Source organism: Eschscholzia californica, unplaced genomic scaffold, assembly GCF_041429995.1.
Source record: "Eschscholzia californica isolate CP2 unplaced genomic scaffold, dmEscCali1.0.p SCAF_1, whole genome shotgun sequence".
Taxonomy (NCBI): Eukaryota; Viridiplantae; Streptophyta; class Magnoliopsida; order Ranunculales; family Papaveraceae; genus Eschscholzia; species Eschscholzia californica.
In genome coordinates this window covers 82,889,948-82,915,852 of record NW_028238198.1, presented here as the reverse complement: position 1 = coordinate 82,915,852, position 25,905 = coordinate 82,889,948, and the positions used below count along the sequence as shown (strand labels likewise).

Sequence of the window (25,905 nt, the reverse complement as noted above, 5' to 3'; positions counted from 1 at the left end):
GAAGTCATTGCACCAACAAAATTGAATCTATTGAGCTTTCAAAGAAAGATCACTGGAGCATCTCAAATGTTTTCTAGATAAAAAGCCTGACAACACAACATTGACGAAAATCCCTCTTGTCTATTAAGAAGTCATTGCACCAACAAAATTGAATCTATTGAGCTTTCAAAGAAAGATCATTGCAAACTCGTCGTTCCTTATTACTTATTTAGGGGCAGGTGAAATATGCAGGAGTTCGATTTATTTGCTATTTTCATTTACCAAATTTCTGGCAGTACAGAAGACTTACAGAGTTATCAAGTAAACAGTGCTTGGTTTTCTTTATGAAAAAATAATAATATACAGAAGCTTGAGTAGGATAGGGAACGTACAAAACATATCACCTAAACAAATTCTGTACACAGGTTCTCTAAAATAGCTTCAATTCAATGAAAAAATGTAGAAGATCTAAATGAGTAAAAGGTGCAAAGGAGTAAAAGCTTAGCTTCTTTTAGACTTTTCACAAAAACTAGTAGAAGTTAACTCTGCCTTCTCAAGCCAGGCGCTGCCGCTATTGTTGCTGCCTTTTAATGGACCCCTCCACCGTTAACGGAAATTTACAGGCCACGCCTAAATAGGGACCACCTCCGCATCATCTTCTTTCGTCATGGTGGCCATAAAAAGCAAATCGTCCTTGTGTGTCTACACGTGTCTATATCATACTAACAAATACTCCCAGCCGTCGATTTTCTCAGTCCTCTTAATTAACTTTCTAATGCACCTCATTTTGTGAGAAGTAAAAGTCTTTAGATTGAACATGTGGATTTTTGAGTGAGAGGCCCAAAAAAATGGAGGGTAAATAAGTATTACCCCCAACCTAAAATAATAATGAGAATCCAGTCCAAATTGTCAGGACAACTCACACTTTTCTGGTTTTTATTTTATTTATCCCTCTTTTACCCCTTTACGGAAAATTTTCGTGTTTTCTGACAATCTGACGGATGACAGCGAAGCAATTAATTCTCCGTACATGACGTAATGTCAGAGAAACATTCAGATTTTTTGAAAATTCAAAAATGACGCCATTTTTTGACGAAATTTTAGGCAATTTTTTTGGATCCTGCCCACTATATTTTCTGTTCTTTCTCTCATTATTTTTGAAAACATTCACATTTTATCTTCTTCATCTCTTTCAATCTCCAAGAGCATAAATTTTCTGTTCTTTCTCCCTCTAAAAGTTTTATGTTCTTATTTTTGGATGTTCATCATTCTTATTTTGCTTCACATTTTATCTTCTTCATCTCTTTCAATCTCTAAAAACATCAAAGTTTCCTGTGTTTCTCTCTCTAAAAGTTTTATGTTCTTATTTTTCTTCTTCATCATTTTTATTTGTTTCACATTTTATCTTCTTCGTCTCTAAAAACATCAAAGTACATTCCCGGTACAGAAGAAAATTCCCAGTTCAAAAGTGTCCAGTATTCAACCAAATGGCCAGTACACGGAACAATTTTCGGTGCACAAGAAAATTCCCAGTACAAAAATGTCTAGTACATAGCCGAATGGCGAGTACACAGAACAATTCCCGGTAGACAAGACAATTCTCACTACAAAAATGTCTAGTACATAACCAAATGGCCAGCACACAGAACAATTCCCGGTACACAAGAAAATTCCCAGTACAAAAATGTATAGTACATATCAAAAAATGGCCAGTACACTAAATAATTCCCGGTACACAAGAAAATTTCCTTGATACAAATTCAAGAAAAACTACAAAAAATGAAGAAATTTGTTGAGATTGGAAAGAGATAAGAAATAAATCTGAAAAAAAGAACGAAATTTGTTGAGATTGGAGAGAGAAATTTAAAAAGATTGGAGAGATAAATATGTGTGGGAGAAAATAAAAAAGAAATAAGAAATAAATCTGGAAAAAAGAACGAAAATGGCAAGTTGGTAAATTTTGTAATGGTAATTTTGTAAATTCGTGGACAGTACAAGGTTTAATGTCAGGTGCGTCAGACTATTTTTCAAAAATTTTCGCATTTCCCGGGAATTTTTCGGTGGCAATTTTGTAAATTTATGGAAAGTACACTGTATGATGGGAGTCGCGTCAGATTATTTCTCAGAAATTTGTGAGTTTTCCGGAAATTTTTCGACGGTCGTTCGTAAATTTCGAAAAGAAGAAGGGTGTTTCGGAAATTCCACCCCCACCTCCTGACCATTGGACCTGCCCCTTATTCTTTTCCTGCAGTGGACCTGCTTCTTGTTTTGGGTCAAGAATTGGGCCTTTTGCCCAACCCCTCTTTACAAAATTCTACAAATTATCAACTAGTGCATGTTTGAAATGAGAGATGATAAAAGAGATTCTAGTTCTAATCTGAACGCATAAATATCTTATTCGGATTCATCAGAGAAAGACACATCAATTGTAAACAAGCCAAGCAAACGTAAGAGTTGGACAAAATTCTACAAATTCTACTGCTAAAGATAAAGAAGTCAGTGGTTCTTCAAAAGCTCCATCTAATGGATTTTGAGAAGCGAGAGACCAACAAGCACATTGGAGAACATTTGCAATGGATGAAGCAATGTAATTACAACATGGAAATGCACTGGTACAATAGGAATCTCTACGGGTTTAACAAGAAAACCTATGAGTACTATGAATACAAGGACCACAACGAGAGCATGAACCAGAATAGAAGAGCTTGCCCCACCCATGAGTAAATATTTTGTATACTAGGCGTTGTGCGTATCGACCCGTGCAGTGTTGTAGCTAACGCGTTAAGTATCCCGTCTGGGGAATACGTTCGCAAGAATGGAACTCAAAGGAAATGACGGGGACCCCGCACAAGGGATAATATAGAGATCAATATGGTATGAACTTAATGATTGATTCTAGAACTCTCAATGAATATGATGTACAAATGCTTAACGCGGCTGGAGATGCTTATATGGTCGGTCTTTTACGAGACCAAGAAACCCCTTTTAGTTATCTTTAGTCAGTTTTAATCATTATTGTTTAATCCTACTCAACTAAATTCAAATTTTCAATCGAGTAGTTGTAATCATGTTTAATTAATTAGTAGGTGTAATATCTGAAATTTTGAAAAAATATATATATTTCGAAAATAGTTCACACACGTGTTTCGTATATAAACAAGATCACACGTTTCTTTTTTTTGCATAACCACAAAATATCACACATGTATTTAGCAAATGTACAATTTTTAGGCCGAAGACCCATCAAAGTTGGAGTTGATTCCTGTAGCAAAATCCTTTGTTTAATTATATCAAAGAAAAATTGGGTTTTAGACCCAAGCCCCTCAAAATTAGAGTTGTTCTTTGGGACTTACCAACTCAAACTACTCTCCATTTGGTTTGGAGAGCAATTTGAAAGAAGAGAATAAAAAGAGTCTTCCAATTTAAATAAGGATCCTTAGTTCTCCAGCTTTTGATTTTCAAGCGGTGAAAAATACAGTAAAAGTTACATATAGAATGAATATTAAAAAATGTATTAGCTTATTCACATTTCAAATAAGTTACAATATAACTTCTCTTGCAAAGTTCGCCATGTTACGAAGATCCATATATAGATTTTGTCAAAAAAAACATCGTTAATAAATTTTATGTGATTTGAAAATGCAAAAACAAAAAAAAAAACCTAGCAATCACCAACTTTCCATCATTTTAATCATCTTGAAACAAGACCTCCTCAAAAAAAAAAAAAATGGTTGTAAAACGGCGCCTGCAAAAATTAAGGCTAGGCGCTTTTAGACCTTCCTTATATGACCCCACTAGTACGGAAATTTCATTCAACTATATAAACAAACAACAAACTCCTGCAAAATAATCTCTTCTCTGTTTCTACTTCTCATCTCTCCTTCCCGAGTCTCTCTCTCTCTCTACTTTCTCACTTTCTCTCTCTACTTTCAGAACTGAAGAGAAAAAACAAATCAAATACATTTTTAATCTGATACGATCTTTAATTTAATTAGTGACTGGAAAGTTTGATTGCTATTAAACAATGCCGACAATGGCAGTACCAGTACCCGATCGAGTTCCGATGTTATCATCATCAACAATGGCATCACAACAACCGTCGTCGCCGGTACCAGAGACGGTTGCTAAAGACGCCATTATTGCTTGGTTTCGAGGTGAATTTGCTGCTGCAAATGCGATTATTGATTCATTATGTAGTCATTTAACTGATTTGAATCAAATTGATGGAATCGGTCATAGATCCGAATATGAATCGGTTTTTGCAGCAATTCATGGAAGGAGATTGAATTGGATCCCGATTTTGCAAATGCAAAAGTATTTTTCAATTGGTGATGTACCTAGAGAACTTAAACGAGTTATAGATATGAAGAAGACGAAGAAGAGAGATGAAAAAGAAGAGGAAGAAATTGTTGAGAAGAAGGTGATGAAAGAGGAAAAAAATGATGAGAAAGAAAATGAGATTGTTGATGTAGAGAAGAAAGAAATTTTGGTGGAGAAAAGTGATGGAAATGGTGAAATTGATGATCTGAAAGAAGATTCATCTGGATTTGATTCATCAGATCGTAATTTCAGTGATGAAGGTTAGTTTTCAGATCTGAAAACATTTTAACTCTTTTTTTTTTTTGTTTTTAATACTCTACTAGTATTATTTTCTTCTGACTCGTGGTCTGAATTGAGTCAGTCAGACAGATTTGAAAGGTTTGTTTTTTGCTTGATTCACAATCATCTATACTGATTGATTTCTTTCTAAATCTTTCATTTGAAGAAATCAAATTAGTAAAAAATTTGGAAAGGTAATGAATGTATTTTCCCAAGGTTTACTTTTTAGGGTTTTGAGTGTTTCAAGATCAAAAAGGTTGATTTGTTGTCATAGACAGTTATTTTTGGGAATTGTGAATACCAATTGGACCAAAAGAGTATCTAGAGATGTGTGAGATTTTTAGATCATTTATGGAAGTTAGACTGTATTTTTTGAAGGTCATCATAGATAAGCACAAAAATCAGACTCTGACCATCTTTCTTTTTCTGTCATTTGTTTCTAGACTTGTTCTAGTTGTTAGTTACTAATGAGCAAATCAGCCTTGTCAGTTTCCTACTTTGATTTATCAAATTGATCGTCACAGTAACATAATTAGAAACAGGTCACTGGGTTGACGATCGTTCTAACTCACTTATTTGTATTTTATTGGGGTTTTAATATTTCAGCTACTTGTTCAGATATAAATTCTTTTTTATTTTTTAATAGTTATGTACAGATACTTGATTGTGAATTCTAATTGAGCTTATTTCGGTATAAGTTCTTGTATAAAACATTCTGTTATACTAATCTTGTTGTGGTTTTTGTTTCTAAGGATCTCAAGGAGGACAGTTGCCATTGGAGAACATTCAACTTTGCTCTAACCATGACGATTGTGAGACACGACGATTCCAAATCAAGTTGACTAAAGGTTTCGTAGCCAAGGAGCCAGTGAAAGGACATATGGTAAGTTGCATCTTTCATTATTCATAAAAATCCTCTGTTAGAATGAGTGAAACATAAGATTGTTTTTCTTCAGAAGTAACTCTTATTTGTATTTGGCAGGTGAATGTTGTCAAAGGTCTAAAACTTTATGAGGATATTTTCACTGATACTGAGCTCTCTAGACTTACAGAGTTTATTAATGAACTTCATGATGCCGGTCGAAATGGAGAACTTTCTGGTGAGAATCCAACTCCTGAGGTTCTTCACATTTCCTTCTTCCAACTTCTAGGGGGGGTAATATTTTCCGATAAGTCCTAATTGACTTTTTTGTTGGTGAATTTAGGCGATACATTTATATTGTTCAACCAACAGCTGAAAGGGAACAAGAGAGAGCTAATTCAGCTAGGAGTTCCGATATTTGGACCAATTAAAGAAGACCAAAAAAAATCTGAAAAATGTAAGACAAATTTAAACCTAAACCTGTTTGAACTTTGTCCCTTAATCTAACTTATCCGTTGGAGATTAAAAGCTACCCATCAAATTTTCTCCGGGTTTACAGATGTTTCTCTAAATGCAGGCAATATTGAACCGATTCCTGCAGTTCTCCAAACTGTCATTGATCACCTAACTCAATGGCATCTACTACCAGAAAGTAGAAGACCCAACAGTTGCATTATTAACTTCTTCGACGAGGTAATTTTTTTTCCTTCGTCCTTCCTTCAGGAATCGTCGAGCTAGTACAGAGATTAGTCTTTGCTCTTTTCTGGAACGCATATTCTGTTTTTCTCTATGTTTATCCTTGTAGAGCTGAATTTGCAATCTGTTTCATTGTTATGCAGGGAGAATACTCACAACCTTACCTAAAACCACCACATCTAGACCAACCAATCTCAACTCTTCTTCTTTCTGAATCAACACTGGCATTTGGGCGTATTCTCGTAAGCGATCATCAAGGAAACTTTAAAGGTCCACTCATGCTTTCCCTTAAGGAAGGGTAAGGACTTAAAACTCAAACTTTCTTTGTCTCTGCCTCCTCATGTTGCATCCAACTAGTAATACCGATAACTAGTTGGACATTTTGTATCTAATATATAATGTGGTAACAACCTGTACATAAGAGTAGAATTAGAATTTAGCTAGTCCAAGACAAATAGTTATAACCATTTTCTAATGTAATTTTGGTTGATTTCTATTGCAGGTCACTCCTTGTTATGAGGGGGAACAGTGCTGACATGGCAAAACACGTAATATGTCCCTCTTCAAATAAGCGAGTTAGTATTACATTCTTCAGAGTTCGACCCGAAATCAATCAAATTCAATCTGCAACAATTCCTCCTTCAACTACATCAATGTCACTTTGGCAACCCAATGTTCCTCAACCATATAGAGTTTCAAATGGAGTTCTCCCTAGTTATGGACCCATGGAAGCAATTCCAAAATGGGGGCTTCTCCATGCACCATTAGTCATGGTGGCACCACCTTCACATCCCATGCTTATAAACCCTAGAAAGCTTCCGAAAAATGGTACTGGTGTTTTCTTACCATGGACTATGAGACCCAAGAAACCAACTAAACATCTTCCGCCACGTGCTCAACGAGCCCGACTTCTCGCTTTACCTTCCCCAATTGAAGCACAAGTTCTTGAGTCAACTTCTAATTCAGCTATCACAGTTTGAGTTCTCTTCGGTCTGTAGGAGTGAAAAGAAAAGGAGAAGGGCTACAATTACTTAGAGTTTTACTTAGAATCTTTCTCAAAGCATTGGTGGTTCAATACGTCATTTGATTTTAAGTCAGTAAGATTTCAAAAAATAGTTGATGAAAGTATGTAGTTAGGCTGATGCAACATCAAACACGATTACAAGTAAAAACTCTATCTCGAAGGAGAGAAAGAGATTTGCTTCGATCTTGTGAGTCATTTTAGGAGTGAAGAACCAAACAAGCCCCCAATCTACTCGAAAAATTAGTTTTCTCGGAATTATATACGGTGTCTCCTTGTGTCTTCCTCTCTTTTGGACAACTAGAGTTCATTAGAATGTTGGTAAGGCCGTAAGGGTATCTGTTTTCTTGAATGAAAATCAAGGTAGAGGGTTAGAACTTAGAAAGTAGTTTTTAGATGAATCCAATCTGAGAGTTTGAGCGTTCTGAATTAATCCTAAAAGAACTTGTATCATTTTTATTTTAAGAAATGCTTTTACATCTTATTGAAGAGAGCTCCAATTTGTGCTTTATTTATTCCGGCGGATCTGTTTTTATTTTGCGTTATTCAAATAACAATGAACTGCTTTTAACAAAAAAAAAAAAAAATAACAATGAACTGATGAAGTGCTACCTAGCTAGACAAAATCCGAGTAAGTCATTCCATGCGATGACGAGAATTTAGGTTTATTCCCAACAGTCATGCATTTTATTATTTACTTATCTAATTTGTAAGGGAAGACCACACCAAATAATGAAACCTATACAATCATACCTATTTCAACAAAAGAAAATAAATATACAATCATAAGTGAAAAAGTCTTATTTACAACAAAACAAGAAATAAAAGTATAGATTTAAGAAAAAGGTTGGAGATGTGATTTGACCATGGTAAAATCACACTAATAATTGGATTAACTACAATGTTAAGGAGGCAAGGTCTCCCAATTGTTCAAATTCATTACGTCTTGTTATTGTCATGTAACAACATACTAATTGGATTAGCTACAAAATTAAACCTTTTGAAGGGCCATACTATTGAGGGGTCCTCCCTCCGTCAAGCATTCTTCGAGGATAGTCGCCTTTAACAAAAAATGATGAAACCACCGGTTCCGATAATTGGAACCCAAGATCACCGTCGGTAGGCGCCATTAAAATCTGGGTGTCTCTGTAAAGACGTTCCGTCCTTCTGCTCTTAGCCCACTCTTCCCGCGGCATTCCCCCGTGGCCGTCGGACCAAGCAGTCGGAACCCTACAGATGGAGACAGTCTGAGGGCGGTCAGATGGGGCTAAGTCCGTGTTGTTCAAACCTAGAACAGATTAGGCCCAGTCTGACTATCGTCCCACCACACACCCTTAAAACTTCCCGTAGAACTAAACTCTTCCTATTAGCAAATTTATAGGATTCTCTCTCTCTCTCTCTCTGCTTCTCTCTCGAAACTCTCTCCTTCGGGATTTACGGGGAAAGGATCAAAATGGTTGGAGGTGGTGATTTGATAAACAGAATTATACCTGATGAAACGATTCTTGAGATATTCAATCGTTTTGAGGGATCAAAATCGGATACCGATTCATGTTCTCTTGTATGTAAAAGATGGCTCAAACTCACCAACTTGAGTCGTCATACAATTAGACCCACTGCTTCTAATAATCCAGATACTTTGATTAGATTATTGATTGATCGATTTGTTAATATTAGAAATATTTACATTGATGGAGGTTCACCCATCTATTTGCATCTACAGAATAATGTAAGTGTTTTTTGCATTAGAGTTTTAATCTACTAGTATAAATTTCATTTGAATTATCTTTGTGTCGCTTCATGTTATTAAAGCCAATATCAGAATCCAATTTCTCCCTTTTAACAAAAAAAAGAATCCAATTTCTCCCCTTAATTCAAACTAGGGTATAGCCCGTGCCTCCTGCATGAGTAATAGTATTTGCTAGTAGGTCGATATCTTATTTTACTGGATCTTTTTTTGTTGACATTATTTTACTTTTTTTTTTTTTTTGTTGAAAGGACATTATTTTACTGGAATTGGCTAAAGAAAAGAAATTCCATGAAATAATATAATAGGTAGTTTTAAACCTTTTTTTTTGTAGCTTTGGGAACATGCCAGATTCTTCCAACTAAAGATATATATAATCCACGTCAATTGCGTTGTTCGGAGTTGACATAAATTACGAAGGACTATTAGACAATACCCATAATTAAATAAGGGGGGGTTTGTCACTGTCGCCACAATTTCCTTCTGTTTTATTATATAGATATGAGTCGGATTGATACCAAATGTGAGAATGATATATAATTATAATTGGTTGGGTTGGGACTTAATGCCCGAATTTGAATACCCTGTTACCTTTTCTAGTTGGATTCGCGGCCTAATACTCCAAATCCAGCTTAGTGAAATCTTTTGTCTTAATTAAGCTGACTTCCTTGTCAAGATTTATAAGGTTCGTTAGCTGGGTAGTTAACTACCCGAATTCTTTTAGGTAACTAGTTTAGATTTTAAGTACTATGGAGATAGAAGCGTTGAGAGTAGGCACGTGTCTATTATATAGGCATGATACTCAATAGGAAAGTACATGCCGAAGACGTAAACCCTACATACCTGATACTCATATGGTAGTGTAACGCATAAAAATATACCACTTACATTCTTCAATCGTATTTACAATCTTCTCGAGTGAGAGTTAGAACTTATAAACCTGAATGTGATGGGTAGCAAACAGATTGTAGGACGACTCTCTCTCTTTGCAACAATAGACTCTCAAAAATATCCAGGGATACAAAATGAGGATGATCTGTTTTTCTTCAATCTTATGTATCACTTTCTTTTGAGTTCATCATATATATCATCTGCCCTAAAGATATTTTATTTATATTTATATAACAAATGACATAGGTTTTGGTGCCATGTCTTAACTTGGATGTCGTTTACATGGAGATAAGAATTATATTACTCTTCTTACAGGACGGAAGACATTTCTCATTGGCAGAACAATATGATGAGCATGGGAGGAGAAGATATGTAGAACAAGACTCTGAATCATGTACATTATCAGATGTTGGGTTGTCTTATGTCGCTGAGATCGAAAGGCTTGAGACGCTAAGCTTGATACAGTGTCCTTGTGTGACAAGTGGAGGACTAACATTCTTACTTGAGAGATGTCGATTCTTGAAATCTTTGGAATTACTGGTGAATATTTATCTCTTATAAAATGATTTCTTTTCTCATATGGTATGTGTTTCATCTATCTGCTGTGGTTAGACATTTATTAGTCTGCAGTAACAATGGTATTTCACATTTTACCAAGGAGTGGTGGACAATCCATGAAAACAAAGTTATAAAGGCGACCCCTGTTAGTGTTAAAGGCGCCTCCCGGAAGACAAATTTGAGGGGGAGTTTATGAGGGAAGAAGACCCCTCTAAAACTTATAGGAGTCTCTTTCAAAACTTCCCCTAACTTGGACGTGTATGAAGTGTGTATTATATTATTGCATAAATCATTTATACATAATGATGCAGATCATATTGGGCTTCTCGGTCAAGCCTAATGGGCCTCACGACCATGAGAGAGAAGGGCTACATGGCCAAGTCTAGTTAGTTCAGATTTAGAGAATTAAGATTAATAGCAAACAAGAAATTAAGTGTTTAGGGAATATTTCTTTCCTAGTTTGTGTTTATCTGAAAGTCTAGCTTGAGTCTATCTCAAGGTGTCTAAGTCCCTATAAAAGGGAGTCGAGTTTGTCTTGTTTAGGGAATATTGCTTTCCAAGTTTGCATATTTTATTAGTTATTTAGTTTAGTTTAATGGTAGTTTAGTTCTTCCACTGCGTCTACATCACATAATATTATGCGTATAAAATTTGTAAGTTTTGAAGTTTTTTTTCATATAGGACTGTAATATTGGAGATCAAGGTCTAGCAGCCGTGGGACAATGCTGCAAACAATTGGAAGATTTAAAATTAGGTTCCAACGACTTGACTGATACAGGTGTAATCGAAATAGTTGTCGGATGTGGGAAGTCGCTGAAAGCTCTTACACTAACGTGTTGTAGGAATATTACCAATCTCGCATTGGAAGTTGTGGGACGTAACTGCACCTCTCTCCAGACGTTGTCATTGGACTCTTTAGATTACATCAACAACCAAGACAAAGGGATGCTTTCAATAGCAAGAGGGTGCCCATCCTTGAAGATATTAAAGCTATGTTGCATAAATGTTACAGACGAGGCCTTACAAGCTGTGGGTGCCTACTGTTTGTCATTGGAGTTGCTAGATATATGGGACTATCATACAATAACTGAGAGGTTAGATATGTTCTTATGACTATTTATTGGATATTCTAATACAAATGAAAATATGAGCCACCAAATTTACTATTGGACAAGAAATCCGACATACCTTGCATCTTAAATGAGTTAATGTTCGTAAACCTAGAGTCAGATATCTGCAAGAGATATGCAGATGAACTTCATAGAAAAGAGGTACCACACAAGATAAATTTATACTACAACTATATTTGAAAATAGACTTGTTCTTGGCCCCTACCCCTTTATCGCTAAATATATTATGTACGTTTGTCTTAGTATGGTCTGGTCAATACCTATTTGCGAAGCTATCTATTTTCATGATTTCCTTTATGTATTCTTGTAACCTAGAGGCAATGGTAAAACAAAGATAAATTTAGTTTCTATCTTATATTTTATGAACAAAAGAATATCAATACTTCATCGATAAATCAAAAGGGAGCTTCCCCACCCACCTGTCACATTCTTGATTCACATTATAGTCTCCTATATTTTGGTCCCAAGATCTTGGTGTTTATATTCTCATGTTTTTAACTTATAGGAGTTTCCTTGCAATTGGGTCTGGATGCAAAAAATTGAAATACGTTACTCTAACTGACTGTCCTTCCTTGAGCGACCGAGGTCTACAAGCAATTGCATCTGGTTGTCCTGGACTTACGCATCTTGAAGTTGTTGAATGCAATAATATTGAAACAGCTGGAGTTGAGTTTATTGGAAGATCTTGCCCGTGAGTCTATCTCCACTCTTTGAATAGCTAAGCTGCCTTATTTCTTGCAAGTTCATTTATTTTAAAAGCTGCATGTCCTTTATACGTTTTTACTTGACAGATATATTTCAAATTAGAGATAATAATAAGTGATTCATCATATTCATAAGTATTGGCATCCTTCGACATTTAATTTTTAATAATTTTTGTATTCATTTTTACGGCGAAATTGGTTCATTGAATCAAAGTTGAGAAAGTGGCGACTTTTATTTTCTTATTTTTGTTTCGAAAAAGCGAAACTATTCTTTTGCCACACTCTGGATTTCTGAAAAATTCTATTAACTTTATATATCATTTTTTTGGCACTAACGTGCATTTTTATTTTAATGTCTGCAGAAATCTTTCTGAACTAACTATAATAAGCTGCAACGGTGTTGGCGATGATGCATTTCTTGAGATTGGCAGAAGTTGCAAAAGGTTAGAAGCTCTTGAGTTGGAGGGATGTTCAAGTATAGGAGATGGTGCCCTATGCCACATTGCTCAGGGTTGTAAAGGATTAAAGAAGCTTCATATTAGGCAATGTGAAGAGGTAACTTGTTCAACGAAGTCCAATTTTTACCTTGGTCAGAGTAATTTAACATCTTAGCCTTTCAATTATTCAAAATAATGTTATTTGAACTATCAAACATCGACGTTTATTATGCTCGGTCAAGAAAAGCATAAAATCAAGTAGGTTTAGGGGGTTGGGAACATAACATTGCTTTCTGCTGTGAATGAGCTACCACACCACCTTACATGATAAGGTAGACTCAATATTATTGTCGGAGAAAAAAGTTGCTACATTAACTTTAGTTCGTTTTACTTTTTTAGGGTGATAAGTGGGTAAAACAACCAATAGGGTGGGGTGATGAGCGGCAGTGAATTAGTGAAGCTTGAAGCACGAAATTAGGATTTTCCATAAGATCTAAATTTTGTGTGATCATTTCTCGAAGTCTTGAGGTTAAACATCATAAAGACTTGTTGAGGTAGATACTTATTAATATAAATTTCCTTTCTAATAGATTGGAAACAAAGGAATCGTAGCCATTGGCGTCAACTGTCAACATCTCACAGACTTGAGAATTTGTTGTTGTGAAAGGTGATTTTCTTTGCTCAATTTCTTTCTCTTTTTCTCCTCTTATGATAAGTTTTGTTTTTCTTTTGAAGAAAGAACCATTAGCTACTTCATTTATTATCTTGTAAGAAAGGTTACGGGTTAGGTTTACTTTATAGTAATCTTGAACATAAATGTGATTTCATTCAATGTTGATATGCCAGGGTTGGGGATGATGCCCTTATTGCCATTGGTCAGGGGTGCCGTTCACTTCAACGTTTAGATGTCAGTGATTGTAAGCTTATTGGTGATGCTGGACTGATAGCTATTGCAAGGGGTTGCCCTCAACTTGTCTACCTTAATGTCAACCGTCTTGAGGCATGTGACTTTCATCTCTACTTTAAAACTTCCTTATCTGTTAGACCAAATTGGTTACATTGTTATTTCTTGAATCGAAACGAGATGAATCTCACACCTCCGTCAAGCAGGACCTAGTTCATATGTAAATTTATGTTTTGTTTTGCAGAGATTGGGGGATGCAGCGTTAGCAGAGATAGGAGGAGGATGCCCGTTGCTAAAAGAGATAGTGTTATCTTATTGTCAACTAATAACCGATGTTGGTTTATCACATCTTGTGAAGAAATGTAGATTGCTCGAGTCTTGCCATATGGTTGATTGTCCGTTTGTTTCTTCATCTGGAGTCGAAACTGTTGTTTTGAGCTGTCTTAACATGAAGAAGATCAAAATAGAGAAATGGAAAGTTACGTCTACAACTAGTCGAAGAGCAAATTATGTCCTCTTCCACATCTAGTTTTGTTTTTTCATTGCTCCATCGATGTTTATATAATGCTGTCTTTATGGCTCAAGGGATATACTTCTTTTACCTAATAGGAGCACAAACTTTACTTGCCAATGTTCGATTGAATCGTCAATTACTTTGTAAATTCATTCTCGTTTTACTTTGGAATTTTTGAACAGTAGATATACATTCCTATTAGAACTAATCACCATTGCTTAGGGATGCTCTTCATTTGAGCATTTGAATGTTAGTCAGTGAGTGCAATTAGAAGGAGATGTTGGAAGTTGGACTGAGAGCTATTCCAAGAGGATGCCTGAACTTCTATCGCTTCGTGTATGGATTCTCTACACTTTATTATCGTGCAATTGATTTTGTTAATTTCTGATATTCGATATGAGATCCATTAATGCAGATTGCAAAAACAACCACCTCCGACTATTATCACCAATTTTTTGTCTCCCCAAACTCTCAATCGTCCCTCTCCTCCTCCAACTAAAGGGAGGATACTCTTAGCCGAAATACAGAGAAGAGAGGAAGGATAGAGAGTTCAAGGAGAGAAAAGAAGAGAGAGCGAGGGGAGAGAGAAAATAGTGGTGGTAGGAGTGGTAGTGGTAAAGACGAAAGAAAAAGAAACTTTTTAGTTGGAACTTCAAACCACATGCCAAAATTTCCAACCAAACTCTATATGCTCCTAACCAAACTTGTAGGTCCCAAAGTACCCACCTTGTGTGAAACCATGTTTGTATTTTTGAAATTCAAATAAATAGTTCTAGCTTGGGAAAGAGGCTGCTCAATACCCTTTGGGTTCGTTTCCTGAAAGCCAAATACTACCCAAACTCTGATTCTCCGGGCCCAGCTAAACCTCATTATTCTTGAAACTGGAAAGCTATTAAAAAACACCTAACTCAGGTCAATGATTTTACCACCTGGGAAGTTCACAATGGTAACGATATCAATATATGGACTGATAACTAGATCCGAGGCATCCACAATCCGATAACTAACTCTAATGCCTCGACTCTGGTCAAAGTTTCACAACTAATCATTAACAATCACTGGAATGAAGATACCCTTAGAATCACCTTCGACGACCAGACTCAAAATATCATCAAAGCTATTCCTCTTCACAAATAGGGTAATGACCAAATGAAATGAACGCTCACTGAATCTGGTAATTTCTCGGTCAAATCGATGTATCAACACCTTAGTAATTCGTATCACCCCCCCGCCCAGCCCTCTAATCAACTGGAACTTTATTTGGTCCCTTCCCTCCATTCCGCGTATTAAACTCTTTATTTGGAAAATATGCTCTAAAGCTGTTCCGGTTAGGGATAAAATAGATAAATACATAGGAAACTTACATAATTGCCCTAATTGCATGGATACAGAAACGATTGAACGTGCTTTACTATATTTTCCCTTGGCGAGGAATATTTGATTTTATTTTAGGATTTTTGAGTTTAAGGTCAAAAAATAAGGGGGGTAATTAGTCATATATCCACTCCTAAATCAATCAATAAAATAAAACCAAAATAAATCGAAAATGTAAAATAAGTCCAAAAATTCACTATTTGGTGGGCCCCATGCATCAATCCTTTAATTTTCTTTCAATTTTGCCCTTTCATAAATATTTTTTAACCATTGGTAAACCCAAGGTTGATAATGGTTGAGTTAATACAATTGTTCTTTCCATAAATTTTATGAAAGAATATTTATGGTGGATATTTAATGTTAATCTTTATTTCCAAAACTTATATTTTTCTTAAGTAATTTACCAAATCAATGGATATTTACCTAAAGCTAGTTTCTCTCTCCCAAAAACGAGTTTCTCTTTCTAGAACTATACGTTCTTTGAATTCAAGAAAATATATTATTTCCAAAACTGATATTTGTCTAAATTAACCTACCAACTCAATGGATATTTACCTAAACGAGATGTTCTCTCTCAAAAATGATTTTCTCTCTCTGTAACTCTATGTTCTTTGAACTTCAAGAAAGTATGAATTTGTGATTTGCTTTTTATTTCTACCTCGATCCAATTAGACATCTTCAAATTCGTTTGTGAGGTTAAAAAGCTAACTATTTTGCTAGCATCTTACTGATTCCACTAGCATCTGATGAATAAATTTGATAAAGTAGTTTAAAAAGTAAATACTATTTCGCTAGCATCTTATTGAATCTAATAACAATTTTTACGTTCTATTAGCATCTGTTGAATGGATTTGAATACAATAGTTTAGAAAGCAAGAATATTTTGCTAGCATCTTATGAATTTGTTACAGTAGGTTAACAAATACTTTTTAGTAATTAAAATATATTATGTGAAATTGTTTTTGTTACATTTTCAGTATTTTACTAGCATTTTCTTGATTCTGTTACCATCTGATATGAATTTGTTACAATAGGTTGATTCTAATAAAATTCTATGTTGGTAGAATCTTATCGAGTCTAACAACATTTTTAACATTTTATTTAAGTGTTTGTTTTTTCTTACTCTTCACTACTGTAGATGATGAATGAAACCAACAATCGATTCTCTCTCTCTCCCACTCGATGCTTTCACCTTTTTCACTCGGTTTAATTTGGCGTCGATGATGAATGAAATCAAAACCTAGTTCGTATATTAGAAAGTGACGATGCCCTCTCTCTCTCTCTCTTCGGTTTGCTTTTGCCCAATTCTAATAGAAATATAAAACAAAGTATTCTGCTAAACGGAAAAGGCAACTATTTTTTCGGAAGGAAAGTTTGTTTTTGAAGAAATCATTTAATGAATCTCTAAATATTATGGTATAATTTATTTTTGGTTATTTTTTTAACTTAGGATAGGTTAGGTAGTAAAAGAAAATGAGAGGATAGACATGTAATTCACTTTGAGTGGATTTATTTTCTATTTCAGATTATCTTCGGTCTCTAGACTCATTGATCATGCGATTTTGGACTTAAAACACAACCCCCGTTTTATTTTAACAATATCTCTACTAACATTATCTCTATCACAGACTGGATTATGTCATGGCAGAATCAAAATCAAAACAGTTATTCAGTTAACGATATCCACTTTGCAACTATTCTCTGGCATATATGGAAAACCAGATGTGATCACTGTTTTCAACATTCAATAAATAATAGTAGTACGGTAATTAATATGATTCTAGCTTACCCAAAAACTACTAACCCTATGGTTATACATACATCAACAGCCCAGGAACAGTGGAAACCTCCACCTGCACCCTACAGTTCTAGCAGATCTTCATTTCTGTAGGGGTAGGGGTGGGAAAAAGACTCTAATATGCATCATGCCCGAGCCCAACCGATAAGTAGTCAGACCGATCAATATTTTCGACTTACTTAGACATTTTAATCATATATAGATAGTTATAATCAATTAAAACAGTTAGCATTTAGACTACACACTTAGACTATATGCATGGAAAGACCACGTTTTTTATTTATAAAGTTTTGTATCTCTTCCGTCTCAAAGAATTTACAATGTGGGACTACGTTTTATGGGCTTTTCTTGGGTGAAATCTTAATGAGTATCTTTTGTGGATACTCAAGCAAAAAACAAATAAACTTTGTCAAGTGGCCGCTCGACTTGTCCAGACAAATTGAGAATTTGTTCGTGGCGCCCGGACCGAAAGAGTAAGTGACCGTGGACTGTCCACTCTGTTCCCCACCCCTATGTAGGGGCTTTGGCTATTTAGGTTATAAAAGGAGAGCGATGTCAGAAGAGGCCACAACTCAAAGACTTCTCCAGACTGACACGAAATGAAATCAATTGTCTCAGTTTTCGATTCAACTCTCTTTCTCTCTTGAAGAATGTTTCCACTCTCCATGGGTGATTCCTTCCTTTTTAGGTCTAAGTTTTCATAGATTCTACAATTTTGAGGTTCTTTTAACATTTTCTTCGTTAGAAGTTGTTTAGGATTAGGAAAGCCTTACTAGGTTTCTCTCCAATACATTCAACAATTTCTTTTTATCTTTCATAGTTATGACTATCTGATCTTCAAGAATGACGATTAGGGTAAGAATTACATGTTAAGTGTTGATGAAACACAAATTCCTGCTTGAATTTACACTCCTTTCTCTTTATCCGTAGTAAAATATAGCAAAATTAAGAGTTCATGAGTTTTGTTTTCATATTCCCAAAGTCCCTTGGTTCATTTCATTGTATACCAATAATGGGAGAAGACGACATATTTCGCTCTTCGCCTAGTTCTATAGTTGACTTTCCATTCTTCAATATAGATCTTCTTCACGTTGGGACAGCTTGAAACAACAGTTGCAACTCCAGTTGAAGAAATATTTACACAAAAAATCAAACTGCATGATTCGAGCAATCTGCAATTCTTCACTAGATATGACAACCCAACATCTGTTATTTGTCGACAATAAGATAGTATTATACCCTTTAGTAATGGGCATCCTTCTCCTACCTCTGCCAATGCTGCATCACCTAACTTCTGCCGAAAAACAAAAACAAATTGTGAGTGAACTAGGGCCAGCTGGACGGAGATGTGTGATTTCATCTAGTTTCGGTTGTGTCTTGACAAGGTTGTGCTTTAACGGTTGAACTACAATTCTAGGAAAATTAGGTGTACAACCTAAAAGTAATTATCATTATTTATCATTTTATTTCATTTGAACCATTGAGAATCGCCGACTTCTAATAGAGACACAAATGATGTAGTACATAGCTACATATATATTATAATGCAGTAGACTCGTAATGGGTTAATTCATGAATCTGATAAAGGGCTTCTTTTACTTTCCATGGATATCCAGTCTTAGTCTTCATTTTCAGCTGAGGACATAGATATATTTGAAAAATAAAAGGTAACCGAATAATTCGTTTTATTAGTTTTAAAGTGGAACATTTTTTCATTATGATGATAAGTAGTCGGTTAGGAGGATTGTTATGTCACTACTAGGAATACTCCTCATGTTTCATTATTCATATATTTTGTCATAGGACAGGGATATTCTAGATACCCTATTATTAGAAAAAAAAACTTTTTAAATCTTATGTGTGTACGTACGTATGCGTATATATAAATTTATATGTGTGTGTGTGTGTATACATATATATATATATATATATGTATATTTGTGTGTGCGTTCTGTCTTAGTGGGTTATTGACATCTTGTTTCCACAACCAATGTTGGTTTAGTAGATAATAAAGTTTTAAATCAGAGATAGAAAGTCACGTGCCTCAAGACCATTGACATTAAGGTAGACAAGTTGAGGGCATCCCCTTGCAATAGCTATCACTCCAGCATCACCAATAAGGTTGCAATCACGGACATTCAAACGTTGAAGTGAAGAGCACCCCTGACCAATGGCAATAAGGGCATCATCCCCAACCCTGATATATCAACAATGAATAGTATCACATTTATGTTCAAGAGTACTACAAAGTAAAACTAACACGTAACCTATCTTGCATGATAATAAATGTATTCCTGAGAGTAGCTAATGGTTTTTTCTTGAAAAGAAAACAAAAGAAACAACTTATAATACAAGAAGAAAATGAGAAAGAAATTGAGCAAAGAAAATCACCTTTTACAAGCACAAATATTCAAGTCTGTGAGATGTTGACAGTTAGCACCAATTGCTACAATTCCCTCGTCTCCAATCTATTTGAAAGGCAAAACATATATGTAAGTATCTATTCCAACAAATCAGCAAGCTTAACCTCAAGATTTCATGAAATGGTCACTGGAATTTCAGATGCCATTTGAAATCCTACTTTCATGCTATAAGCCTATAACACAACAAAGAACTACTGTTTGTGGAGCATCACTCCTTTACCTCCCCTCATCAACCGGCCTCTTGTTTGTTTTACCCACTTGACCACTTATCATCCTAGAAAAAGTCAAAACTAACTAAACTTCATGTAGCCACATCTTTTTTAAATTCGAATTCATATTTATGAAACAGTGATTGTTACACGATCCTAGAGCCATTGCTCAAGGGTTGGATGCAACATAGCCTCTATTTTGTATTCCACAACTGCCTCAACAACCTACTTGATTTTATGCTCTTCTTGATTGACCATAATAAACGTCGGTGTCTGACAGTTCACATAACATTATTCTAAATAATTGGGATGCAAGATGTTATCGGGAAAGATTACTCTGACAAAGGTAAGAATCGGACATTATTGAACAAGTTACCTGTTTACATTGTTGAATATGGAGCTTCTTCAATACTTTACAACCCTGAGTGATGTGGTATAGGGCCTCATTTCCTATATTTGAACATTCCTCCAACTTAAGAGTTTGTAATAATTGGCAACCTCTGCCAATCTCAAGAAACGCAGCATTGCCAACTTTTCGGGATCGTATTACGGCTAGTTCAGAAAGATTCCTAAAGACGTTCAAATAAAAATGCACATTAAATTGTGTCAAGTATTAAATGTCAAAGGATGTCAACACTATTATGGACTTAATGAACGACTCAATAGTCTTTCTAATTTAAAATATATCTATCAAGTCAAAAAAAATATAAAAGGATCACGACTTGAAATATGTATCAAATGAACTTGTAAGAAATAAGGCAACTTAGCTATCGAGATAGAGAGGGAGAGAGACTGACGGGCAAGATCTTCCAATGGACTCCAATCCAGTTGTTCCAATATTATCGCATTGATTAACTTCAAGATGCATAAGTCCAGAACAACCAGTTCCAATTGCTTGTAGACCCCGGTCGCTCAAGTTAGAACAAAAACTTACAGTAACAAATTTCAACATTTTGCACCCAGACCCAATTGCAAGTAAACTCCTACAAGTTACAAACATGTGAACATAAACACCAAGATCTTGGACCAAAATCTATCAAATCCTAATGAGTCCATAATGTGAATGCTAATACGAATGCCAGTGCCAGCCTAGAGGGCAGTGAAATACCAATTATTTTGAGTTAGAGATGGAAGTTTGATGTTCTTTTGACGTTACTAAAGTTTCAGAGACAGAAACCAAATCTTATCTTTGTTTACAGAGTACAAGAGTAAATTAAAAGTTAACTTCGGAAAAAAGGCATGAACTAGAACATTCTAAGACAAACATAAATAACATTTTTATTGATATAGAGGTTGGACCAATTTCATTTCTATTTTCAAATATTTAAGAATGAAGAAATTGGAGGTAAAGAACAAGATTCATCTCCTGTTGGTCCTGTTTTCATCTGCATATCTTGCAAATATCTGACTCTTGGTTTAAGGAAATTATCCCATTTAAGATGCAGGGCATGTTGGATTTATTGTCTAATTCTAAATTCGACGACTCGTCTTTTCATTTTTATTAGAATATCCAATAAATAATCAGAAAAAAAATATTTAACCTGTCAGATAAGCCCTGATGATCCAAATCTAGCAACTCCAGTGACGAACAGTAGGTACCTACAGCTTCCAAGGCCTCATCTGTAACATTTACGCCCAATAGTTCCAGAGCTTTGAAGGATGGACACCCTCTAGCTATCGAAAGCACCCCTTGGTCCATGACGGAATCTAAAAAGCTCAGTGACAAGGTCTCAAGAGAGGTACAATTACGTCCCACAACTTCTAACGATATAGAAGTAATATTTCTACAAGATAATATCGTAAGGGCTTTCAGTGACTTCCTACATTCTACAACTATTTCAGTCAGACCTGTATCAGTTAAATCTTTACTAAAACCTAATTTTAAATCTTCGAGGTGCTTGCAACGCTGCCCCACAGCTGCTAGACCTTGATCTCCAATATAACAATCCTACATGCAAAAAAGAGAACTATTACTTCAAATTTGCACACACTTTACACATACCATAATGAGGAAATAAATCATTTCTAAGAGATAAATAATAACCTGTAATTCCAACGATTTCAAAAATCGACATCTCTCCGCCAAGGATGCTAGTCCTACACTTGTCACACGAGAACAATGCATCAAGCTTAGCCCCTCAAGCCCACTTACCTGAGCAAGATAAGACAACCCAACATCTGATAATTTACATGATTCAACATCTGATCTTTTATTCCCATCACATCGTTTTCGCTTTGAGCTTGAACTCTTAGTACTATAATCTCTTCTTTCCTGCAAGATGAGTGAGACTATCAACTTCTTGAAATTAGATGTGCATGAAGTTGATAAAGAACAATTTTAATCAAGAACTATGAAAAAATCAACACACAAAGTATGAAAACCCTAATTTAACAACACAAACACTTACTTCAACAGTGAGTAGAAGATCAGTGGATAGATTGACATAAGTGGGTACTCTTTCATTGATGAAAATATTTCTAACATTAACAAATCGATCAACCAATAACTTAACTAAAATATCTGGGTTACCAGAAGCACACATTCGAATCGTACGACGACTCAATCTTTCAAGTTTGAGCCATCTTTTACATACAAGAGAGCATGAATCGGTATCAGATTTTGATTCCTCAAAACGATTAAAAATCTCAATAATTATTTCATCAGGAAGAATTGTGTTTATCAAATCACACCCTCTCATTGCTAAAGATGAAGAAGACGGTAGATAATCTTCTTCTGCCCTAAATCCCTTAAAAAGACTGAAAATTTAATAGACGGAGAAGTTCCAACTTCCTAAACGTCGAGAGGGTGTAACTGATTGGGAATTTTAGAGGGTTAATTCTATTTTGGCGCCCTAAAGATGACTAACTCACCAAAATGAATCCCTAAAGATGACTAACTCACCAAAATGAATCCCTAAAGATGACTAGCTTCCAATTTGACCCTATTTTCTCATTTTCCCGTCATTTGTTCCGTAGATCATACATATCTTGTCAGCAGATTTTTTTTTTGTTTAGAATGGGCACAATAAATCAACGATAACTAGCTTATCTATGAACCCAAAATCTAACAAGTATCAAATATTAGTTTTGAATTTTGGATAATGCAAACACCGTGATCTTTCAAAGTCCACAATGTAAAGCAAATTTGGCTATAAGAATGTTAAAAACTCGAACCTTGAGACTCCAAATACTCATTTAATTTCTTCAAGAAGTCCAGAACCGATTTAAATTCGATAATTTCGGTGCCCCAAATCAACATCCACAACAATCAAAATCCTAAAATCAGTATAATAAGGAGATTGCTTCATAACTTGAGTTGAATTTGATGTTATGTTCTTTGGAAAAAATCGACTGGATATAGTAAGAGAACTAATTGAATTTAATAATAGTGAATATGATGAAATCAAAAGAGGACTTCGGAGAATTTTAATTTGACATTTGGACATTGAAGAGATGAAACACGTGTCTTAGAACGACAAGGATCAACCGGTGATGATGATGACTTTGTTTGTGATCAAAGTTATATATACAAGTAAATGAAAAGTTTGCATTTTTTTATATACACATTCTTTTTTATGTTTTCCACATTACTCTCGTTTTTTCTTCGGCAAGATTAGTGCCGACGAACAAAAAATAAAATCAGAGGGATCTTTAAAATTTTGTTCACATGGAGTCAGTAGCCATCTTACCAACGAAAAACTGAAACCCATATGTTATTCTCTATTTTTAGTGGGTAAGATGAGTATTGACATCCAAAAATTAGAGTCAGATGCAGAAAAAAAAAATTAACTTGAATTTGATAATTCTTCGTCTTGGAGCTTCTCTTGGGGTTGAGAGCTCAAAAGACAACCAAAAAGTTAGATACTCCGAAAGCTACTATCACTAAACTTTTAACCGTTTTCTCATTTCCTTTCCCATGTATTTGAGACTCAACTAAGTCCAAAATTTATATTTTTGTCATCCATTGTCTCATAACTTTGATTTATCGAATTGATCGTCATATTTCTTAATCATAGTAGAAACTCTATTTTGGCCTACTGAGTTGAAGATGATTCCAACTCACCTATTTGCATTCTTTTAGAACCTTAATATGTCAACTAGTTGATTCTAATGGAGTTTATTTTTGTGTATAAGATTTTATATGGAACATTCTGTTCTATAAATTAACAGGTGAATCAATTGAGGAAAAACTGAATACGGTTGAATTTTTTTTCTTGTCCCATTTTATAATCTAGAGTTAATTCCTATTTAGCCCCCTACTTTGTGACCAACTTTCTTTATAGCCCCCTATTTTCTGTAAATTCAAATATAACCTCTTTTTTTGATGTAAATGTCCTAACTACCCTTCCTATAACTATTTTTTCAAAATAAAATAAAAAAAACATAATTCCACCTCACTTCCCTCTCCACCACTTATCTCTCTCCACGTCACCTCTCTCTCTCCAACTCAACACTCTCTTCTCCGATAAAGGTCGCCGGTCGGAAAATTTCCGGGCGATGACCTTAAAAAAAAACTTTTTATTATGTCATCACTCTCTCCTATCTTTTCTCCGATAAAAGTCGCCGACCGCAAAATTTTCCGGACGACGATCTTCAAACTAAAAAAAACTCTTTCTCTAACCACTCCGGCGAGTGGTTAGAGAGAGATGGAAGAATTTTTTTTTTGAAGGTCCACCAGTCGGAAATTTTTCGGCCGGCGACCTTCGTCGGAGAAGAGAATGATGAGTTGGAGAGAGAGGTGACGTGGAGAGAGATAAGTGGTGGAGAGGGAAGTGAGGTGGAATTTATGTTTATTTTTTTAATTTTTTAGAAAAAATATTTATATAAAGGGTAGTTAGGACATTTACATAAAAAATGAGGTCATATTTGAATTTACAGAAAATAGGGGGTCTTAAAGGAAGCTGGTCACAAAGTAGGGGGCCAAATAGGAATTAACTCTATAATCTATAAGGGTATTATTCACTTTAAAATTGGTCAACTGAGATTGACTTTTTTCAGATCTATTTGTTACTATAAGTCCTTCCAATTTTCGAGTCAAACAAAACTAACTTTTTAGAAGTTCCCGTAAACGAATTTAGTAAGAACTTTTATGAACTTAAGCAAAATCTTTCTAGGGTTCTAAACCCTAAACTCCTTTCAAGTGTTTCTTCTTTTCTTCATCTTATTTTTCCAAGTTTTCTTTTCTTTTCTTCTAATCACTAAACTCTAAAAACATGGAGAACAAACCTAACATGTCTAGAAGTGAATGTGTTTTAGAGTTCAAAATTAACTGATTTCTAGGATTTAGAATGTGTTTATCTTGGGGAAGATTAATGGTTGAAGAAACTTGCTTTGGACATCCCATAGAAGATGTATTAAGAACTTCAAGATATTTTGTTTGATGATTTCAAGGGTTTAGAATGTTTTTTTTCTCTTTATCTCTCTAACTTTGTTGTTGATTTTAGAGAAATAAGGTTAGTAGGTAATCGAGATTTGGGGAAGATAAGTAAGAGAAGTGATCGAGAAGAAAAAAATATGAGATGAATGGGTTCTTCTCCGGAGAAGAAGAAAGAGGGGAAAATGACATTAAAAAAAAATTCAAGTTAGTTTTGTAAGTTGTAATTTTTTTTTGTATTCCCCTTAAGAAAATATTCCCTAGAGATTTCACAAAGAAACATGGATTCCCCGGAGAATTTATTCCACAAAGATTTTTCTTTACTCTCCAAAGTCGTGGCCTTCATAAAAATCCTCTGTTAGAAATGACTGAAACTTAAGATCAATTTTCTTCTTTAAGTAACTCTTAGTTAAGTTCTACGGAGAAAGGATGCACAAGAGTAGACATATCTATTATAAATTCATCATAAAGAGTATATGTTGTCGAGGAAAATAGTACAAAATATATTGAAATCGAAAATGGTGTACCGAAGAAATATACCCTTAGCTTACTCGATACTCACATCGTAGGGCAACGCATACCGGTAGATGCACACTAGGTAACATCGAGGTACACAAAATTCGAGTAAATCATTCCATGCGAAGATGAGAATTTGGATTTATTCCCAGAGAAATGCTATATGTAC

General features: G+C 35.0%; 3 protein-coding genes across 6 annotated transcripts; 2 read left to right on the top strand and 1 right to left on the bottom strand.

Annotated features, from left to right (window-relative positions):
• Nucleotides 1-3,793: 3,793 nt before the first annotated feature.
• LOC147570048 (RNA demethylase ALKBH10B-like) lies at nucleotides 3,794-7,646 on the top strand. 2 transcript variants are annotated; one of them, XM_086656629.1, is made up of 7 exons: nucleotides 3,794-4,559; nucleotides 5,331-5,461; nucleotides 5,561-5,678; nucleotides 5,784-5,897; nucleotides 6,018-6,133; nucleotides 6,280-6,434; nucleotides 6,639-7,646. In XM_086656629.1, the coding sequence occupies exons 1-7, from the start codon at nucleotides 4,004-4,006 to the stop codon at nucleotides 7,114-7,116; spliced, it is 1,668 nt and encodes a 555-aa protein (XP_086512755.1). In that variant the 5' UTR covers nucleotides 3,794-4,003; the 3' UTR covers nucleotides 7,117-7,646. The 2 variants fall into 2 exon arrangements, with proteins under 2 accessions (XP_086512755.1, XP_086512756.1); XM_086656630.1 differs by having other exon boundaries at nucleotides 3,828-4,559; nucleotides 5,340-5,461.
• Nucleotides 7,647-8,487: 841 nt separating this feature from the next.
• LOC147570047 (uncharacterized) lies at nucleotides 8,488-14,250 on the top strand. Its single transcript, XM_086656617.1, has 8 exons — nucleotides 8,488-8,886; nucleotides 10,111-10,335; nucleotides 11,035-11,447; nucleotides 11,989-12,174; nucleotides 12,550-12,742; nucleotides 13,215-13,291; nucleotides 13,471-13,624; nucleotides 13,773-14,250. Exons 1-8 carry the CDS (start codon nucleotides 8,611-8,613, stop codon nucleotides 14,055-14,057), a joined length of 1,809 nt encoding a protein of 602 aa, XP_086512743.1. The 5' UTR covers nucleotides 8,488-8,610; the 3' UTR covers nucleotides 14,058-14,250.
• Nucleotides 14,251-18,064: 3,814 nt separating this feature from the next.
• Nucleotides 18,065-22,646, bottom strand: LOC147570046 (uncharacterized). 3 transcript variants are annotated; one of them, XR_015231384.1, is made up of 8 exons: nucleotides 22,261-22,620; nucleotides 21,891-22,118; nucleotides 21,388-21,794; nucleotides 20,644-20,829; nucleotides 20,223-20,415; nucleotides 19,606-19,682; nucleotides 19,163-19,411; nucleotides 18,065-18,574 (listed from the first exon to the last, which is right to left on the bottom strand). XR_015231384.1 is itself a non-coding variant. In XM_086656615.1 (8 exons), the coding sequence occupies exons 1-8, from the start codon at nucleotides 22,543-22,545 to the stop codon at nucleotides 18,206-18,208; spliced, it is 1,839 nt and encodes a 612-aa protein (XP_086512741.1). In that variant the 5' UTR covers nucleotides 22,546-22,646; the 3' UTR covers nucleotides 18,065-18,205. The 3 variants fall into 3 exon arrangements, 2 of the variants coding, with proteins under 2 accessions (XP_086512741.1, XP_086512742.1); XM_086656615.1 differs by having other exon boundaries at nucleotides 18,065-18,508; nucleotides 19,258-19,411; nucleotides 22,255-22,646; XM_086656616.1 differs by having other exon boundaries at nucleotides 18,065-18,508; nucleotides 19,258-19,411.
• Nucleotides 22,647-25,905: the final 3,259 nt, after the last annotated feature.

Excerpts from the sequence above, each read along its gene's own strand:
- LOC147570046 (XM_086656615.1), bottom strand. The coding sequence starts at position 22,545 with ATGAGAGGGTGTGATTTGATAAACACAATTCTTCCTGATGAAATAATT. Across the intron at positions 21,795-21,890 it reads TGAAATCGTTGGAATTACAG|GATTGTTATATTGGAGATCA; the intron begins GTTATTATTTAT and ends TTTTGCATGTAG. Across the intron at positions 20,830-21,387 it reads CATCAGGGCTTATCTGACAG|GAGTTTACTTGCAATTGGGT; the intron begins GTTAAATATTTT and ends TGTAACTTGTAG.
- LOC147570048 (XM_086656629.1), top strand. The coding sequence starts at position 4,004 with ATGCCGACAATGGCAGTACCAGTACCCGATCGAGTTCCGATGTTATCA. Across the intron at positions 5,462-5,560 it reads AGCCAGTGAAAGGACATATG|GTGAATGTTGTCAAAGGTCT; the intron begins GTAAGTTGCATC and ends TGTATTTGGCAG. Across the intron at positions 6,134-6,279 it reads TTATTAACTTCTTCGACGAG|GGAGAATACTCACAACCTTA; the intron begins GTAATTTTTTTT and ends ATTGTTATGCAG.
- LOC147570047 (XM_086656617.1), top strand. The coding sequence starts at position 8,611 with ATGGTTGGAGGTGGTGATTTGATAAACAGAATTATACCTGATGAAACG. Across the intron at positions 12,175-12,549 it reads TTTATTGGAAGATCTTGCCC|AAATCTTTCTGAACTAACTA; the intron begins GTGAGTCTATCT and ends TAATGTCTGCAG. Across the intron at positions 12,743-13,214 it reads ATATTAGGCAATGTGAAGAG|ATTGGAAACAAAGGAATCGT; the intron begins GTAACTTGTTCA and ends CCTTTCTAATAG.